This window comes from Morone saxatilis, unplaced genomic scaffold (genome assembly GCF_004916995.1).
Source record: "Morone saxatilis isolate NCDOM2014 unplaced genomic scaffold, NCSU_SB_2.0 Contig0, whole genome shotgun sequence".
NCBI classification, from domain to species: domain Eukaryota; kingdom Metazoa; phylum Chordata; class Actinopteri; family Moronidae; genus Morone; species Morone saxatilis.
The window spans coordinates 15,940,581-15,959,677 of record NW_023339650.1 but is presented as its reverse complement, the minus strand read 5'-3'; the positions used below and the strand labels follow the sequence as shown (position 1 = coordinate 15,959,677).

At 38.7% G+C, this 19,097-nt stretch overlaps 1 protein-coding gene across 3 annotated transcripts in view; it reads left to right on the top strand.

Moving 5' to 3' along the window:
* The window catches only part of LOC118321130 (cadherin-7-like), an 87,099-nt gene that overhangs the window by 65,216 nt on the left and 2,786 nt on the right, over positions 1-19,097 (top strand). For 2 of the 3 annotated variants that reach the window (XM_035652353.1, XM_035652337.1), the window contains 2 exons: positions 7,621-7,738; positions 11,483-11,731. In XM_035652353.1, the coding sequence (XP_035508246.1) occupies positions 7,621-7,738; positions 11,483-11,731 (367 nt within the window). Of the gene's footprint in view, positions 1-7,620; positions 7,739-7,787; positions 7,810-8,114; positions 8,120-8,774; positions 8,808-11,482; positions 11,732-19,097 lie in introns of all 3 variants that reach the window. The other variant, XM_035652344.1, reaches the window with a different exon arrangement.

The window sequence follows — 19,097 nt, the reverse complement described above, 5'->3', positions numbered from 1 at the left end:
TTACATGTGAAATTATTGTTTTCACATGTGATTTCTTACATTTCACCTGTGAATTATCTGAAAATCACATGCCATAAACCATAACCATTCGTGGATTCGTGTTTCACTTTCACTCCTTCACTTTACTGTTGCAGTGAATGAAGTGCTTGTTCTCATTTTTATATTCACTAATACCAATTTCTATCCAATCCCATTCAAATAAAGCCTTCTGTTTAGGCAACACTGAAGTGTACCAGTGGGATTGCACCTCCAGACTGAATAATGAAGGCAGGCAAAATGGAAATTTCATGATGAAATTTACACCCAAAAACACATACAAAGCAAAGGGAAAGAGAGAGGTTGACATTTGAATGCAAAACCCTGTTTGAATTACAACTAGGTGTCGGCTGTCTGTTAGCAGACAGACTGGGTGCACTCGTAACCTGTCAGATGTGCGCTCCACCACCCTCCTGATTCCTAATTAATTAAAATGCTCCTGTTGTGTACTGTATGTCCGGCCGTAGCAGTGAACAGTTGGCTGTACTGACTGCGTCTGCTTCCCTGTTAAGCTTTGTTAAAAATCTTAGGCCGCCCACTGGCTGTCACGCCCATTGGCTTATACACAGCTGCAACAAAGATGAAATAATAACATTTGCCAGTTGGGGCCAGGGTTGACTCTGTGGCTCTGTAGCACAGATTAACAGGGAGTACAGGGAAGGAATAACCTGCCATTTTTCAGGCCTAATTAAGGCCGTCTCGTGGCACTGGCTCTCTCCAGAGATGCCACTTGTTACGGATCATCGGTGCGTCTGTCTTCTGCCATAATATTAATTGATATTATGATGGGGTGGAGGGGGCAGAGGCAGTGGGGATGGTGGGGGTAGGGGGTCACGTTGTGCAATCACTTCAGTGTAAGCATTACATACATGAGTGGACTTGGCATTCTGCTGCCCCCAATCTGCTCCCCTGCCCCTCCCTGTACTCCCGCAGCATCCCAGAGGAGTCTCAGCATCCTCCAGAGATTTGTGGGTGTTTAGAAGTCAAGAACAGAGGTTTTCAAACTGGGGGGGTGTGCCTGCAAAGAGGGGTCAGCAGTTAGTCACACAGCTCACGGAGGCAATTGAGGTACCAAATCTTTTCCACCAGATTTCCCCAATTTGCGTCAAACCTACTCCTTCCCTGAGTCATAACTGCCAAGTCGACAAATACTGCATTCCTCTAGTGTTATTTCTGGACTTCACCCATCATCAAAGTCAGGTGAGATAGTATAAGGAGCAAGAGCTCCTCCAAAAGTCCACATTTGGAGGTGGTTGGATGGATGGATGGATGACTCAAACAAATGCAGGACTTTAACACAGGAGACTGCTGTTCATATTCTGTGTGAAACCAAATGTAAAATCTTTGATGTAACATACGTAAGTTATGCAAGGCACATTCCATAAGTTATGTTTCATTCATGTACTTAAGTCACATTGGCTATGTCACACATTTGGTGCCTAAATCTAACCAAACTGTGACCGTTTTATAAAGGTTTCACAATGTTACATTGGTTTTTTTTTGAAAGTGTAACTGGACTGGACTAAGCTTCTAAATTTGGGAGTGAGAACATTTTAAAACACACACAATACACTTTAGTTTCAATGTGACTTACACTTCGGATTATGATCTCCAATGTCCATTATGAATAATTGTCCATTAAACCGCTTAGAAATTATAGAAACCTTATACCTTATAAATCCAGAGCTTGTCTGACAATCATCATTTTTGTTTGTTTTTTAATTCATGGGTACACTGCAAAAAGGAACAATTGATAGCTAAGTCTGCATACTTTCAATGATGCCAGTTTGCCAAAATGCAAACAAATAAAAGCAAAAATTAGTGGCTCAAGTTGTAGCCCACAGCTAACTAACTGACTCCATGGTAACATTAAACTTCCTGTTTCCATTCCTCAAAGCATTATGGGAACTAGTTACAAAACTTAGAACATTATTAGCTCAAAATATAACTAGCCTTAATATTGATAGTAATATTCTAATATACCCGGAACACTCTCCTGTACTCATTCATATTAAGATATCTGCACTGTGAGGAGAACCTGTGGACATACAGATAAAAAACTTAAAACTGTTTTAGTTGTCTCCATTTTGTCAGAGAGGAGACCCACATTGTCAGACTTTGAAAACTCCTGGTCAAGAACATTTAAAATGTTCTTCTTTTTCCTCCTATGATCAAAACTACCTCACTTCTTGCCCCAACTGTCACATTAATCACACAAACAACAAAAAAATATCTTCACACCTCCAGGCTTCATTTAAATTATCAGTTTATTATAGGTGTTGCGTCAAGGTGGGGGATGAAAACAGATATGTCAGGGCGCAAGGAACATGGAAAAACATTAGCGTGTGGCGGCGTAACATTTGTGCTATAAAAAGACAGAACATGGAGCAAATGTAATCTCAGATCTCAACAGGAGACCACTTTAGCCTCAGCAGTTCTGTCTTGTCAGGAACATGTCAACAAACATGCACGTGTCAAGGCTAGTCTCAGCAAATGATTCAGATAATCGATGAGAAATGAGAGCTCAGAAAGAAATGAAAAGAGATTGAAAGATGACATTTGCTGAACGGCACATATTGATCGCCATTAAAATTTATCTGCGTGTGCGTGATGACAGCAGGGTGCGATGTGTGATGCTGTTGATCCGGCGGTGAACTTGTGGGTGCCACATGTGGGTGATGTTTGGGGGCGGCGATGTCATGGGAGCGGCGCAGAGTGAGGGGTGTGAAAACTGCAGGACCACCACATCCGCCATCAACACAACCCCTGGTGACAGCTGTCTTGTCTCCATGGCAACGAGTGCCACCTATTTGATGCGATGCTTATTTATACTCTTAGTTTAACTTTCAAGTGGCTGGCTTGATCTTATCGCATGACTCATCTGACGGACCAATTAAACATTTAAGACAATATAATATAAGTAGACTTTTTTAGAGAGCTAAAGGAGTAGATTTTAAAATTCAGCACTGTGTTTACTCTGCTAGTGTCGAAGAGGGGAAAGTGTTATTCAAGCTCATTATCTCTCCGAGTTTTTTCACTCTCTCCGTCTAGCCATGCTACATTAGCTGGCATTAGTTTCCTCATTATAGAGGCCACACTTCTAACTGTCTCTCCAGTGAGAGTCTGAGTCGGCACAGATACAATGAAGCACAGACGCCTTTTGTGTCATAGGTTCAGTGAATTATGGTTATTGTAGTTCACTAACATACTTCAGGTGTTTGGGAGAAGTAAATCTTTACTTTTTTTAACTGCAAACCGGTGAGAACAGACACGTTTTAGCTGGCAGAACGTTATTTGTTGAATTACTGCGAGTATTGAGTGAGCAGTGAGTGAGCATTTTGGTCTGTGAAGGTTCAGCTCAATCACCCAGGTGGTATGATGTCTGGAGAAATGTGCATCTGAATCACAAAACTGAAGTCTTCAATCAGAAACTACACACTCAGAATTTGGCGTCGGATTAAAGACAGAAATGTTTTTTTGATTATAGTTGAAGCTCATATGGTTGGATATCGTTTGAAACATGTTTTATATCAGTAGAATAGTTTTATATATACAATACCATGTGGAGAATATATGTAAACAGTTCCTTCTACTTTTTTCTTTTCATTTAACAGAACATGCTAAACTGCTCATTGAATAGTAAATAGATACTGAAATCATAAAAACGGTAAAAAATGTCTAATATTCTGTTTTAGGTTGGGAAATAATAGAAATGACACTACTTGACACAACAGTTTTTTAATACTCAGTGATACAAGCAGATTTCAGTTGGGACTCAAAAAGTATTGAGATTCGATACCTGACACCTTTTTTTATTTAATAAAATATTCTGAATTGCATTACTTTTAACTGAAGAACTGAATGACAAACAAACAAAATTTAAAAGTTCAGATCATTTTTCAATACTCAATGCTGCTACGAATACATTTCTGTACAGTGTTTTGAGGTTTAATGTCCAGCCCTTCTCATCTCTGTGATGCTCCTTTTCAATGCTCTCTTTATATGCATCTCTCTGTGGTACAAAACTTTAAATTGGATTTTGACATTGTTGCTGATGCAATGTGTTGATGAGTGTTTGGCATGTGTCACCTATGCGGTTGACAGTGCTAGCCCCTACATCATTTCATTAAAAGATCCATAATCGCTTTTTATTTTCTTTGATAACGAGGTGAAACAACTTTACATGAGACAGAAGCTCTGACACTTGATGCTGTTGTTACATTCTGGGCTAATTTAGCAACCCCTGTATATAAGCAGCAGAGGGTGACAGTGGCAGACTCGGGATGTGCTATACTCGGAATACTCGGGAGCACCATCTGCTTGCATTGGGGCACCAGCGTGCAGAAAGTTGTGTGCATTTATGGTGCCTTCACCGTGCTAACCCTAACCCACTTTAAGGGAATCCATTAGTGCACTTCAGAGGCTATGCTTTATGTTTTCTTGCACATCCAGTCATCATACAGGGTACTTTATCATATTTTATCTACCATAGGGGCACTTTTGTGGTTATTTTGTTGATCCCTAAATATTAAAATCCGTATCAGCTAAAGAAAAAGAGCTCAAAAGTATTGGTCGGGCTATAGTAGACAGTTTTGCAGTTTTAACAGGTCACAGGCATAAAATGAGAATCGATGTTTTAGGGCACTAGTTATGCCCTCAAAAAGTTTTACTCCATTTGAAACGGTTTGGCTTTTTTATCTGTACTATAAGTCCGTAGGTTTTCAACACACAGCTTACATTCTCAAATATCCTCACAATTTTTGCAGTACCAATGAATGTGTATAGATACGTGTGTGCCTCTGTTGTTTGCACATTCTCCTTCTCCTCTGAAGCGACAAATATAGACCTTTGTCCTTTTATATCCCTTTTGATCTCATGTGCAGCCATGTGTAAACTTAAAAAACCTTTAATTCTGTGATTCATAGGCGTCCTCAGTCTTGCCTTGCGACAGGCACCAGTCTGCTGCTGCTGTTAATGTCTTTCAGTGAGAATTTATGCCTACATCCATGCCTCTCTCCTCCTGTCTGCTACTCAACCCATTAGAGAATTCCCCACCAAAGGTTCTCTGGAACGCCTTGCATCAGAGCCACACTAATGAAAGGCATTATACATTACAAAGTGTTTGATTTAAGGATGATTTACAGTCCTTTCCCTCAGCAGTGGGGAATGGAAACCTTCCTGGAGATAAGCTCTGAATCCATCTACAATATTCAAAGGACATCAAAGGGTTCAAATTGTGTATAGGAGGTGTCGGTGTAAGAACCACAAAGAAAGGTTTCTATCAGATGTGGAATTTCCATAACAGAGTGAGAGGCTTGTGAGTTATTATGATCCCTGAATCAATGGCAGCTTTCATGATATGCAGCTGAGCATGCACACACTGTATGTTTAGGTGCTCGGCTGTTGCGTCTACCTGTCACTGATCTGGTGCTGACACAAACATCACTTCTGTCTGTGTATACAGATATCCCAAATGTTCTTGAACTAGAGCAGATAACCTTTTTTTTTGCATTCCTGCCTCCCACATAAATTTCCCTTGCGCTGCAGTAGCAAACAGTCAACAAAAAAGAGCATACTTTGTGATTACTTTTGCTGATGAAAGAGCTACTATTTTAATTTTGTTTAGAAACAGAGTAAAATATTCATGAATTTTCACCCCGCCTGCCAGATTTAATAATTGGCAGGATGTCGTTTACCACCTACACCAACCCCTAATACCTGACAGCTTGTAACCAGCAGCATTTAATCACAGCTGACAACTGATAATCCATGTCTCAGTACTGATGGATCATTGGCTTTTATTTTTTTCTTCTTCTTCCTCGCCCTTTTTAATTTTAATTTTTTTTGTTTTTGTCTTACTGTTAGACGCAGTGCTGTGTGGGGCTGGGAGATGTGATAATTTAGTGTGAATTGCTTTTAAGAATCTCTTGGATCCTGTCCATGGGCGTGAGTTGTCACAGGGTTGAGTTTAGATTGCCTACAAAGGATTCAGGAGGCTTGATCTAAATTTATAAGGACACTGCTGCAGTAACACCCACTTTGATGGCCGTGGTGGTGGCTATCATTTGTCGTCCATATGGCATGTCTGTCTGTGATACGCTTCTTCTGTACAGCATGTACTGAGCGAGATTCTTGTCTTTTTTCCTCTTGCTGCAGCTAAGTGCTGCTGCACAGAAGGCGTTGAAATTAAAGCTTAGTGTTTTTTTGCTGAAAAGAGATCAGATCAGATATTGTAGATTTGTATGAATAAAAAAATCATTACAGCTCATGCTGGTGGGTGTAAATAAATTGGTTTATTTGGTAATTTGATTTCCTGCATTATGTATAGTTGTCAACACTGCTATATAATAAAGGGAGTAAGATTCTGTTTAGTCTTGGGTTCGGAGGCAAAATAAAGTGGGCCGAGACAAATAGCATTCACTTGTTTAACTCACAGATATGATTGCTTGTCTTGCATCGCCTCAAGCAAGAGCAGATCATGAGTCATTTTCATACTTGTAATAATGAAGTAGGAATGCCTGACTGCATAACATATGCATTTAGTTTAAACAACATCAGCGTGACAACATGCACTGACCTTATTATGTGGTGGTTAATGTGGGAGGTGCGATATAAGAATAAGAACAAAGTGTGAATTATTCATTAACCCTTTAATGGTCTTCTCAACCATTAATAGAGAACATTTTAAGCTGTGATATTTTGTTGAAAATTAGCTGTTTGATCCGTCTTTAGCACTTTTCCGAATGCCGAGCCAGATCTTTTCTAAAGTTACTTAATCCAACATTACATAACATTACACTGTTGTCAGTATGTCTTATATATATATAAAATGGCTTATTATTTATTATTATATTATTTTACCAAAATGTAAAAGAGTTCATTCAGATTGATAAAAGTTTACTTTTACTGTAATATGAAGTCACTATTGTTTGCTAGAGATGTACATTTACCATAAAAGGACATCTTAACTGTTTGGTAGCGGGTCATAATTTAAAGACGTGGTCAGTTGACAAAAATAAAATTATTTTTTTTTCTCTTAGTGCCCAGAGGATGTATGAAATGCGAAGGAAAAAAAGCCATTTTTTTTTTTTCATTGGATGTTGTGGTCTAGGTGCTGGCTCTGAGACAATAGTTGCTGGACAAAGATTTGCTTCGGAGAAAACACTTCCCAAAAGAAAACACTTCATCCCTAAGAGGGTGCCAAGCTCTTGCCAAATAAGCACTTACTGTACTTCAAGAGATAAACGACACAAAACCACAGCCAAACATTATAAAACAAATCTTTTCCATCAATCAGAATCAGGTTGATTTTCTCCAGTTCACTCACACCGTTGCTTGGCCTTTTAAGAAAGATTTATGTCTCCATGTATATAAATCTATGACAGAGTGAAAAGTGATGCATATACAAAGGCTTGATAACGGTGCTGTTCTTAAACTGATACCTTAGCTCTTACTGCATGCACACATTAAACAATTTACAGCTTGAGTTAACACCTAATCAGCCAGTGAAATCGGATAAAGATCAGCAAGGTAACTAATCTTGAATGTCTCTGTTTGTCTCTTTGGTCTTCCCCTTGTTCTCAGGTGATCCAGACCATCAGTGCGGTGGATAAGGACGAACCTTTGAGTGGCCACCGCTTTTATTTTGCCCTGGCTGCATCTGTTGCAGGCAACCTCAACTTCACTCTGCGAGATAACAAAGGTATTTGAGAATTTGTATTCATTTTTTCTAGTTGGAAGTAATCCGCAAGTTCAGGCTTTTGGCACATATGTGTTTCTATATATGACTGTGAACTGTTAGTAGACGCTATACACCTAAAATAAAAGCTGTTGGTTAGCAGGAGCTAAGGAATTCTTTTTGTCATAATAGTGTTAATTTTAACAAAAACTCATAGTTCTTCAGTAGTTATTATATGCATCCATTTTCTTCCGAATATGTCAAAAGGATCTTGTAATGGACACTGTGATCAAGAGGAATGATTATAGCAGGAAAAAACATGTTTCAATGTTTATTATTCCAGTGTTCATATGGAAACCTGATTATTGTTGAAAAACAACATATCCTTTAATAATATTAGAAATTGTTGGTACAAACTTTTGGCAAATACTGACAAAGTGTGATATAGTAACCCTTATAGCCCCTACTGCTTTTCCATCATACTTTCATACTTTTGGACGGTATCATGAAAGGTATTAAATTGCATTCTGTGTGGTCTTAAAAAGTCTTAAATTAAACTTGGTGAACTCCTGAAGTAAGTCACCAATTTGAACTTAAATGTCTATGCCCTTGTCAAAGTTCCAAGTGTCAGATCAACCCTGTTGCATGCAGCCGCTAAATCATAAACTCCCCTAAGAAAATTGCCAGTGGCCTTCAGAGTCTGTAAAAGGTGTTGGTCAAGTTAGGTACGGTCTATTTGCTGCTTACTTTCTTTTGAATTGAGCCTTGCAGCAATGCAATTGACACTTTGGTCATTGCTCAGTCCGGCTCTTTATATCTGCCCTCCATCTGGACACAATCTACTCTGCAATCTGACTCAGGAGAAGAAGTACAGAGTAACTGGTGCCTCTCGGCTTGCCCAGCCGTGCCAAATGAAACCATAATTCTGCTATGACAATGCCCTCTCTGCCCTTTTTTGTAATTGTTCATAAAAACTGAATGCAAAAACAAACTTTCTGCTGCAACTGGAGCACGTCTGAGATAACTCAGTCCTGCTTAGTGCAAGGTTTCTATGTACTAGATCACAGAAACACACAGACTGAAAACTGCCTTTGTACCATTATGATATTGCTCGCCACCTACACGCAAAGCAGTGGGCGAATGAACAAAATTAGCTTCTCCTAAAGGAAAAGTTAAGTGTTCATTTGCATATAGCTTTAAAGACTGTGCCTGAGTACATCATCGGTTACTTACATGAATTCCCACTGCTTTGAAACCATGTGCAGAGCTGACGCAATCTCTGTGGTAATGCCCTGTGCTGAGTGATTTGTTCAGGCATGTGGTAGCTCAGCTAAGGCTGCCATGTTACATTGCAGGGGTAGCAGCAGCAGCCAGGTTGTGCCACAGTAATCCATGTGAGTGCAGACCTGTGAGTGTTACATGATGTTTCAGGTAACCTCTCCGCAGATTACAAGCAACTTGGCTGGAAGACGGTTTTTGATAGCTTTGCTGTAGAAAGGTTCTCTGTGAGCATACAGTGTTTACCTTGGTTTTAATATGTTGTATATTATCAGACATGAATGAAAATACAAGACAATTCTGCAAAATCATTTTATTAGAATATTTTTTAAATTATTCATTTCTACAATATTAACACATGGCAACAATGGTATGGTTAATGTTTGGGAGAGTTAGTGGTTATGGCCAATAAACTATGGTTAAGGTTATCAAATTACTAATACTTGGCTAGATGGAATAGCTCAACATGCCTATTTGATTCTGAGTTAGATGAAAAAAGTGATACCCCTCTCATATGTCCATTAAGTGTGAAGCTAGAGCCAGGAGACTATTATATTAACTTCCAATAAAACAATTTTGCATTTTTACGTACATTTCCGTTTGTGTACGGCTTAAAACACAAGAAGTGACATGCAATTTAATGAGCTGTGGTGTGCTGCTGGTGAATTTTCTGCTCTTTTCACATTTCCAGTCTTTATGCTAAGCTAAGCTAACCTAAACAGCTGGCTCTTTATATTTAAAGGACAGATACTGTATGGGAATGGTATCAATCTTTGTATTTAACTTTTTTTCTAAAAGTGGTCAAACTACTCCAAAGGAATGGCTAAAGGTGCTAAAGCTAGGCTATTGCTAAACTAACTATTTCTTTATAACATTATATATTTTTAATAAATAAGTAACAATAGCAGTCAAATCAAAAGGTATTATTAGGTATATAATGGATATAATCAAATATAATGTGTTCATGTAGGAACTCATCACTTAAAGCAAGACTGAAGCTGATTGAGAAAATGGGTTTAGGGCCTTTGAGGTTAGTCAAATACAACACTTAAAGTAAGTTGGACACACTGCACACATATCCACCGTCTTCTCCTCCACACCATTCCTTTCTGCTTTGCTACACTACTTCATCAGCCTGGGAACCAGATGGATCTGCCGAGCTCATGATGTTTAATTTGCTCTGACAGATGCGTCTGGCCACCCTTTCATTCAAACTGAATTCCATCTGTCCTGGATCTCATTGGGCCAATCACAACCCTTTTATTTAATATGGGGCAGGTTTTTATACAATGTCAGAGGAGCGGCAGATTTGAAGAGTCATTGTAGGTCTTTCCAATTGTGTCTAGAGAAATTTTGGTCTGCGCCCTTGATATTAACAATGAACTGAAAGACAATGCCAGGCTACTACTTCATCTGCAATTCCTTTGGATACTGAACTTGTATATGGGGAAGGCCCTTTTGTTTCAAAACGACAGCAGCTGAAAGCACAAACCCAGCTCCTTAAAGAAATGGTCTTCCCAGTTTTCTGTGGAAGAATTGAATGGACCTGATCTCAACACCATCCAATAAGAACTGGAACGTGTACATTGAGCTAGACCTTATCGCCCAACATCAGTGTCTGACCTCACTAATGTTATTGTAACTGAATGGGAGGAAATCCCTGCCATCAGGTCCCACTATCTTGTAGAAAACCTGAAACCAGAAGAATGGAGGCTGTTATAGCAGCCCATGGTTTTGGAATGAATTATTCAGCAGTCACACAAGAGTAACATTCAGGTGCTTACAGATTTTTGCAATGTAGCTTAATGGCTCGGCGCCTTAGTTTTACTTGTATGTGTTGCTGGAGGACAAATATTAAGGACACAATTAAATGTTTCACATTTAGTACCAGAGCATTTGTTTTTTTTTCCATCTCTCCATCTCTCTCGTTTTTACCTTGTTCTAAGAATCTGAGAGAAAAGCAAAAATAAATCTTAATATCACTCAGAAAAACAAAGGAGTTGTCCTTCAAGGCAAAATCTACATTTCAAATGTGACTGCTCAATTTGATAGTGCATTTTAATCTATTGAAATAGTTGTCATGAAGTGGCTTTTTTTAGCTGGTGTAATAGCATATTGTTCTTCTCTGGCTGCCTCTTTCTCTCTCATAAGCTGAGATTTCATATAAGATTGTACCATCAAACCAAAGCTGTTATTAGCCAACAGGTGGTCAAGATCAGGGAGAGACGCCACAGTGTGTCATGTAATGAATTGTGTTAATGACACCATCTGTTGGCATTCCTGCTTTTAATACTGTAAAATCATTTCAAACAGCACAACCAAAGCACAGCAATCATTACAGAATAAAATATAAGCCTCCTGCTAGTCATGTATATGCAGATCATTGTTCATTTGATGCCAGTAAACTTGATATGCACATTAACCGCAGCTTTCCGGGCTTTTTTTTTTTTTACCAGTCTGACCTACCTATGCTTCTACTCTGTTTTGCAGACAACACAGCGTCCATATTGACGAAGCGAGGTGGTTTCAGGAGACGTGAGCAACCTGTGTATCGGCTCCCTGTGTTGATTGTGGACAGTGGAAGTCCTGCCCTCAGCAGCACAAACACACTCTCAGTGCGAGTGTGTGACTGTGACTCTGATGGTGTGGCCTTGTCTTGTGGAGCTGTGGCCTACACTGCGACCGGCCTCAGCACCGGCGCCCTCCTGGCTATTTTAGGCTGCATCATCACACTTCTGGGTAAGATCTATATAACCTCAGTGTCAGAGAGTCCAAGTAACAAGTACTGGAAGAGGTTGTTATACAGCTCAGAGTGGTGCTCTTTTGCCAGCTTTGGTAAATGGTAAATGGACCTTGTACTTGTGTAGCGCCCTTTTCTAGTCTTCCGACCACTCAAAGTGCTTTGGCCACTATTCCGATATCAGATATGAAGACATTCTAACTGGGTTTGTTTGTAACTTAAATACAATAACTTAATTATAATTTAGTAAAGTAGAAGTATAAAGTAGCATATGAAGTATCCTCATTGAAACTGTGTACTTAAATGATCCCAAATGTTTCCAACAATGTTCAAACTTACTAGTCACCTGTCAATGGTGTCATAACTCCTTGTGGTCATAAATTGACTTTTTATCCAGTTGGAAGCCATATTTTTACAGTGACCTTTTTTAAACTGTATATGTTAACTGGATGAAGGCTTTTAGTCACCCGTTTGTCTGCCGAACAACGTTGGAGAAACACTGATTTTAAGGTGAAACTGCTTTATTTAGTGTTTTAACCGGTTTTAATCACTGAGTCCATTTGTTTTGGAGAAGAGAAGACCTCTGTGGATAATTCAGCTCCTGGTACAAACTTCCTGAACAATGAACACTGACAGAATCCTAACCAGGAGAAGCTGACTGACAGAAGTGAGGGTTAAAGATAACAACTCCCATGATCCCATGTTACTTCGCAACATCACCAAACTTCATCTGTGGTTATTGTTTTGATGTGAGAGAACCCCTAGAGTCAGAAATTACATTTTGTACGTTTAAGTACAACATTTAATTAAATTGACTTAAATACATTCCACCACTGCTTGCTGGCCTGTTCTAACAAATGTGCCATGTCCCCAGATCTCAGCAATTAAGTAACAACTAAAAGAAAATGAACTCAGCTCACTATAAGACTATAATTTGCAGTTAATATCAGCACAGTTAAAGCATGTAAGTAGCACCAAGCCAAAGCTAACATATCGTCCAAACGCAGATTCACCACGTGAAAGAACCGAGACATTGACTGTCAATGTAGATATGAGCACGAACAGTGAAGTGAAAAAGAGATCACCAGGATCTCAGTGAAGAGTAAACCCTTTTTGGAGGAGTTCTGCAGACCGACATTTCTAACAACAGAGCAGAAAAACTATACTTTTGGCTTGAAATATGTGTTTTTGGCCAAGTCGATTAGGCCTAACAGCTAATATGACAGACGACGAAGAGAAACCAAATCACAGAATGCCATAAAGCAGCAGCAGGAAGGACTTTTGTTAAGCCTGCACACAGCTGTCTTGAACTTTCGTAATTTTATTGTTTGCACGTAAGCATGTGTATGAAATTTGACTAGCTTCAGCAGTGAAGGCAGGATGTTTTTGTAGCACAGTCACAGATAGTCAGAAAATTACCAATGCAGAAGCACCACATTAGGGACTTTATGGAAATTACTGGGGTGAGGAGGAGGAGGGCTTTCTTTGGACCCTCCCCTTGACTTAAAATGAAAATATATGAATAAATAAAAACCCTACCCTCCCTCCCAATATCTCAAAATTAATGACAAACATAACAAGGTGTTTATATCTACAGACACTGAAGGTTGCCTTTCATGAACCATGTTTCTACAGGAGCCCAGTACGGTCAAACTAAACACTCTAGATGGGGCCATTTTTGTTTTTCACATGTTTTGTGGCCATTGTAGTTTCTTCTTCATGCATGGAAGAGGAAATTGCGATCTGCAACTACATCGCTAGATTGGTACTACATTACCTCCACTTAACCCTGAACTTAAATCTGAAATGCAAAGGTTGTTCCCTTTACTTTTAATACTTTAAGTACATTTTCCTGATTATATTTACAATAAGTAACTTTCAGTGCTGCACTACAAAACACTGTGCACCTCAGTATTTACAACCCATTCAGACCCCAGACCTTTTCTGTTATGTATTCTTCAGGCAGTTGAATGTGTGACAAGCTTCGCTAAAACTGAGTTGCATCTTAAGGTCAAATGTCAAACCTGGGGGGAGTTATTTTTCCCTTATATTTCCTCCTTGGTAAATACATGTGACCTAGGTCAGTCAGCTCTGAATAGCAGTCTGGATGTTTACAAGCGAAATACTGTTACTGAATTCCAGCCAACAGGATCAATTAGGAGTCAGTATACTGGGTTTGTGAGGAATTTTTGGAGTATTTGTATTTTGCCTGAGTTGTTAGCTGGACCCTTCATATGGTAAAAGTAATTGTGTGGGTTATTCGCTATACCAAGTCAAGAACTGATTTGGTGGTCACCCAAGGCTGATATAGAATTTATTTAAAATATTTAATTCTGTTTGTCCAACCTTTGAGAAATGTAAGAAAATATGATTATTTGACCAAATTCTACTGGCTGTGATGGTATTACTGTATATTCAGCATTTACTTCTAATGTTTAAAAAGGATTTAATAAGAACATGTTGAATTCGTTGAACACATAAATAAACACAAGATTATCCTCAAAGTATTTGTACTTTAGTCTCCAGCAGCTTTTTAAAAACCTTCTATTGGCAGTTATGATTATGTGTCAGAGTGTGACAGAGCTCCTCCTGCGTTTGAGCACACTATCCACTATACTAAAAAATAAAGTGAAATGTGCATTTTCATTGAGAGAAAGCAGTGCCTGAAGGCAGCCTGAGTCAGTGATGAGATTTCAGATTTTTAGATCATTTTCCCTTCTAAAGGCGCTCTCATGATGGCTTCCCCCAGATACGTTTCAGTGTATTTTATAAGCCTAATTATAATATTTCATGAAGGTCATTGAGATGTACTGTATGGAATATTGCATTTCAAGGACAGACACTCCTCTGCTTCTGTTTCAACACCATGTGTTAAGATGTTAGTAAAGATACTTAAATGAGAATTCATTAACATAACCTTAAAGATATTGCAGCAGTGAGCCATCACCTCCAGGCTGCATTATCACTCATAAAACCCACAGACGAAGCGTTACCACATCAGGGCAGAGTCATCGTTTAACGCTTAGGTGATCTTCATTGAAAGCTGAGGAGGATCTAAACAGCATATACAATAACTGAAATGAGTTCTTTGATGGGGTCAAACTTTGATTTTTATTCCGGTCCCCTTGAAGTTTGCCTTCTTTTTATTGCAAGAGAGAATACTTTTTTGTGATAAATGAAAACTTCAAAAGAGCAACAGGGGGAAATACGTGGCCACACAACCCTGAACCCAGCATTGCTAATGAAAACTGGCTCTATACTGTGCAGCATGGCCTCAGGCCACAGGCTTAGAACTAATGGCCTTCAGTTTAATATACCTCCAAGTTGCCTTGTCTCTGTGTGAGTGTGTGTGTCCTTAGCTGTCCCCATCAGTCTGTTTTGCTCAATTGGATCAGCCTCTTTCTTTCTTTTCTCTATTTCCTCTTGGTGCATATTCTCTCCCCCCCTCTCACAGCCCCTCCTTCTTACCTTCTATTAACAGCCCATGTGTGACCGCTCCTCTGCCCAATCCTTTATTCTGATCTTCCTTGATGGTCTTCCATCAAGACCTCTTTCAATCTCGTAGGTAGCAATTGAGGCTGTGATTGCGTGTGATTGTATTGTTTTGGATGAGACACGAACCAGAATAAGACCTGAGCCGCGTCTCGCTGCTGTCATCCTCAGGTGCTGTCAGTCTTAAATCTGCTTCTTTCTCTCTCCCCCTCCTTCCTTCATCAATCTTTCTCTTTCTCATCAGGTGAGAGGAACACACACTCCTGCCAGCAACACACTGATTCTAGTTACCTGTCGTCATGACTGAGTCTAATAACAACAATGCGTGATGGGTGTGGAGAGCTCTTCAGAGTGCCACTCCTCTACTTGTCTTAGCATCCATCAGTTGTGTCTGAGAACTTCAATCACAACAGCTGATACAAAGTGTGCAGTTTTTCCACCTTTAAACCACACAGACCTGTAAGCACATGTTTTGGCTCTACAGACTCATAAGCTAAGTGGTCATTAATCATAGGTTGATATTTTTAGATTTAATTACTGTGCTTGTCCTCTACTCCTTGCAGTAATATTCCTGAAAATGCTTGGGCACAACTATGTTTTTTGTAAATGTCATTTAAAACCTTTTTTTAACAATACAGTTACTTTTGGATGATACATCCAAACTACTGAGACAATCATTATCTTGTTAAGATCCAGTGCCTTTTTTCTCCAAGTACAGGTCACGTATTGCTGAATTTACCAGAGGGCCAATTAGGACATTACGTAACACTCTGATTCTCCAGACAGTTATTTCTGTCTTATCAGACTCATTCTTTAAATCTTCACATCCATTCATCAGTCTCTTATTTTACTGTCTGTCTCCGGTGCTAGCAGACTGTCTGTGTCTCCATTTATGTGTCTGTATTCAGACGGCAGACAATTTCTTTTTAAGATCTGATCTGTAAGCTTGACTGTGCACATTGTAACTTACGAATGGCTGCACCAGGTTTGTGTGTTTAAAAATCTGATACTTATTTGTTGTCATTACTACACTGGTTGATATGCTTAAAATGAAAAAAAAGAAGAAAAGCCCTTTTCTTTACTTAGCAAGTCAATTAATTAATTGACAGCCTGGCAATAGCTAACAAGACCTCTTGTGAAAACCAGAAATGTGAAGGCAGTAAGGAAGGACGGATAAATAATGTGGACAGATACACAGTAAACAGTGTGACAGATAACATCAGCAACAACAAAGAAACCATAAAAGCTATTTGAATCATGCAGCAAACATACTGCAGCGCTGATAAAGAATAAAACGTATACGTTTTGGCCAATAACAAGCAGGTTTTGTGTTTGCTGATTCTGATTGTTTCTATGCCCTTTATCAAGATGTGCTGCAGAATGAGTTTGTTGCAATGTCCTCCATGCAGGAGAGTGAAAATCTGTCATGTTGATGAGGAGACATGAGACCTCTTCATGTGTCTAGACACCCTAATTCTCCCTCCCATGCTTGTTCCGTCTTTATAGTTATACATTTTAAGTTTTATTATAGCACATTAAAAACTGTGGTTATGGAGCTAAGACGTTTGCCGCTGAATATTGTATTTTCAAATCATTTATTAAGCAAAAAAAAACAAATATCCCCTGGTGCCAAGTATTCAATATTTTACTCATGGTAAGTGAAGCAAGGTACTATGTCACAGGTGCTCAGTTGTTTTGCTCCAGTAAAACCTTAATCATACTAATACTTGGATCTATAAGCTGGAAGAAATTCAAAGGTTCTAAAATGTTTTTATGCAGTATTATTAAAGATACTGCGTTCATTGGTGCCAGGTCTGGCACATATTCACTTCAGAAGAAGTCAGATTTGCTAATTGAGCATTAATTATTCTTTATTATCAATATACATATGTTTTGTTATTTTGAGCTGCTTTTGAACTGTGTGTTACATGAAAGTTTTAATAAGCAATTGTACCCTCCCGCAGTAGTTACATGCAAGCATACAAATGTTTTAGATCAAAGGATGTTAAAATGTGCAAGTCTATTAAGAATGTTGAAACTTAGTTGCATTTTCAGACATTTTAAATGAACTGTATTTAGCCTGTAACATGTTGCATGGGTCCAGCCCATTAAATCCACCCACTCCACCAAGTTGACTCTCTGTAAATGGAGTGTACTGAGTTAACATTTCTGTCTGATATCAGGTAATATAACAAGGGCTAAATAAGCGATTGCTACAAGGACACAGCATTGGAACTCAGAACTTTTTATGGCACTGTATGCAAAAGGACTGGAGTTGCATGTGATATAATTTACATGTTACCCTATTTGTTTCACCCAAAGTAGAAAAATTATCTGATAAAAAAGTAGTTTGAGTCTTTCTAAGATAAGTTCTATAATTCATACTAATACTAGCTTTGTGGACAGGTTGTCCATGAAAAATAATGCTGTTTTTATTTGTACAACAAATACAAAACAGCTGATTCATTAATCTCAAATCAAGCTTTAAATCAGAACCTAGACTGTGACAGCTTCACAGAATTAATTGACTGTACCCTTTTTCTTTTTCGCTAATTTCAACACAAATTGTTGATAGTTCATTCATAATACCTATTGTTTAAGCAAGCACATCCTCTGCTTTTGAGTTTAGCTGAGTTTTATTCACTTTCACTCATATAGGAATGTTGTGTGGGATATCTTCTTTGACCTCAGCACTGTAAAGCGTCTGAAAAGTATTATGAACAGTTGTGCCTAAATAAGCAACAGTTAACGATAAAGCGTGAAAGACAACATACTTAACTTTATTAAGAGTTCAACAATGGGAAACCTCAGCTAATGTGCTTAATCAAGACTGTGTGCATGTTGTTTAATCAGATTTAATCAGAAGTCATTGTGTTTTAATTCAAATGTTGCTAAATCCTGATTGGTCCTTTTACCAACTGAGCCCCGCCCACTTAGTAAGAAGAGCTGAGAGAAAAACACCCAGAAAATAATAATTTTAAAAAATGTCATAATTTAGTAATATAACCTAAAACTGGGTTAACTTTTGCAGAAAAATTTACATTCATGTAGCTTTTAGTAAGAAGCTAATTGCGAAAATGGAGTTTGGGATTTTAATGGCCTTGGAACATTTGGGAAGGATGCCTTAACTTTAGTGTTCTGTAACACAAGAATGACGCTGCTACAAAAAAAAATTTCCTACCTGGGTTTATGTAAAAAGAAAGCATTTAATTTTATACAGTGTCACAGTTGCTGATTGATACCTCTCTTAGAAATTGCACTGCAGTACAGAAACATGGGGAGTGTGTGGGTGACAATGTGAGTGAATAATCAGTCGCAGGTTCACCTGAATCGCACAGCACGTGGAAAAAAAATACTCTAATAAGAAAGTGCATGCAGTGATGCATGCTGGTAAGAAAAGGGCAGCAGAGAAAACTCACTTTGTACAGTATCGATTGTGCGGGGTAGATCATTTAAACAATTCAATTACAGCAAAAGCCTTTGTAAGGATAAATTTATCTTTGTTTCTCATTCAGTACATCATCAGTAAATGTGTTATGAAGAGTGGGGCTTCTGTAGCAAGTGTGTTTGCTCAACTGTCTGGTCTGGAAATAATTTCTTACAGGACCCTTGGTACCTGACACAGACTGACTATTTGTATTCTTGGCCATCCACCTGCTCATCCTAGTAGGACGTGATTGGTTGTTGGCCCGCTTCCAGTCTGTGACGCATTGTGACTGCCTTCTAGGCATTAAACCCTAAAGAGCTTTGCTGGAAAGCACTGAGATTTTTCTATTTCAATGTGCCACTTTGTAATTCACTTTGGAGAAGCCCTACTGAATCGAACAGAATTTAGAATGACTTGAGTTCTTAAAATCTGAGGGAACAATCGTT